Source organism: Artemia sp. Qi Xiang Cuo, chromosome 4 (genome assembly GCF_049724085.1).
Source record: "Artemia sp. Qi Xiang Cuo chromosome 4, ASM4972408v1, whole genome shotgun sequence".
NCBI lineage: Eukaryota > Metazoa > Arthropoda > Branchiopoda > Anostraca > Artemiidae > Artemia > Artemia sp. Qi Xiang Cuo.
Window position 1 is genome coordinate 16,141,000 of NC_142797.1, and position 2,013 is coordinate 16,143,012.

Genomic DNA, 2,013 nt, shown 5'->3' on the forward strand with positions numbered 1-2,013 from the left:
CTTACTTGCCATGCTTTGCTTGTATTTTGTGTATGTGTGCTGTTATGTATTGCTTATTATTTTTGCTTATGCTTGCTGTTATACCATTGCTTTACTTTATACATACTTGTATTATTTCAGGTTTTGTGACCTGGGTTTTTGAAATATATGCTTGAAGAGATACTACAATCGTTACATGGTGTCGATTAGAAGATGGATACCACCGTCCCATATCTGACTGAACTGGGAATCGGACAATCTAAAGAGGCTTGGACTAGATTCAAAAGTCATTGCTAATCTAATGTTTGATGGACCTTGAGCGGAAAAGTGAGAAAATCAAGTGTGCATATCTGCTAATTTGGCTTGGTGAAAAAGGACGAGATGTGTTCAGCACTTGGACGCTAGCAGCTGATGAAAAGAACAAAATTTGTGTATACCTTGCCAAATTTTATTAGACTACTTCAATCCACAATCTTAAACCCATATTCTCCCGATATACATTCCACAAACGTGACCAAAGGGAAGGCAGAAACTATAGAACAATATGCAACTGAACTGAAAATCTTAGTGCGTGACTGCTCATATGGAGCTACGATTGTTGACAAAAATGTTCCGTGATCGCCTCATCTTCGGAACATCATCCCAGAAGATTCGTGAAAGACTACTGCAATCAGGATCGAATTGGCTCTCTCAGATGCTATCAAAGTAGCAGAACCTACACAGAAACCCAGGTACAACTTAAGACAATGTCAGCAGAATCAACTAGTCATGGAAAACAAAAGTTGATATCATCAAGAAGAATCAAAATAGACTGTGGAAACCCAATCGTGACCGAATTGAAAACTATTGAATGTTACTTCTGTGGCGGAGACTATTCACAGAATCACCAGTGCCACAAAGGGAAGATCTGCAGTAACTGCAGAAAACCCAACCATTTTGCCTTGTCTGCCGTGGTAGCAAAAAGACTGTGAACATCATCAGTTCTGAAGCTCAACAAACTGACGAACTATTCATCCATCAACTAATGATGGATAAAGCTGATGACCAGCCATATGCTAAACTAAGAATCGCCAACCAGTTCAGTGTGAAATTCAAGATTGACACAGGGGCACAAGCTAGTATCATTACCAGACAGACGGTGGAAAGACTGAACCTGCAATCCACCCTACAAACCACATTTTAACAAGCTTTTGTGGTCAGACTATTCCAAATCCTGAGGGACATGTAAGATCGACTGTGCCTACAAATCAAATGATAGTCAACCCATAGAGTTTTTGTAGTGCAGTCAGCCCCTGCCTCCTATCTTGGCTTCAGTGCAGTGTGGCTAGACCTGATAAAAGCTGATACTTAGTCTTCAATCTGGACAGCTCAGCACCGATAAGATACTCACCGAATTTTCCGACCCATTTGAAGGGTTTCTAGAGAGCTGGAAGGTGAGAATGTAAAATAATCCTCAAGGAAGGTGCACAGCCATCCATTCAGCCCACAGAGACGAATCCCCTTGAGTCTCCAGTCCAAATTCAAAGGAAGAACTAGATCGTATGGAAAAACCTAGGAGTCATCGAGAAGGTGACCCATCCAACTGATTGGGTGAACTCAGCTGTGGTTGTTGAGAAACCAGATGGAACCTTGAGAGTCTGTATAGATCCTCACGGTCTCAACAAAGCCATAAAGAGACCCCGCCATCCTATGCCAACTTTTGAGGAAGCTGTGCAAAAACATGTAGGCGCTAAGTACTTCTCCAAGCTAGATGCCCGAACAGGATATTGGAACTTATGTCTTGATGACGAATCTTCCGAACTGACTACATTCTCAACTCCATATGGGCGATACAAATTTAGACGTATGCCCTTTGGACTCAAGTCTGCACAAGATGAGTTCCAACGCCACATGGAAGAGGCATTCAGCAACCTCAAGAGATTCTCAGTAATTTTGGATGACATGATCATCTCTGCTGTATCTGAAGAGGACCATGACAGAAATCTTCAAAAAATCAGCACAAGAGCTAGAGAAAAGGGAGTCAAGCTTAACAAA

At 41.7% G+C, this 2,013-nt stretch overlaps 1 protein-coding gene across 1 annotated transcript in view; it reads right to left on the reverse strand.

The window, feature by feature from the left end:
* The window catches only part of LOC148952818 (fibroblast growth factor receptor-like 1), a 21,996-nt gene extending 21,984 nt beyond the window's left edge, over positions 1 to 12 (reverse strand). Inside the window, exon 1 of the mRNA XM_089087787.1 lies at positions 6 to 12. Within this exon, the coding sequence (XP_088943913.1) occupies positions 6 to 12 (7 nt within the window). The remainder of the gene's footprint in view (positions 1 to 5) is intronic.
* Positions 13 to 2,013: the final 2,001 nt, after the last annotated feature.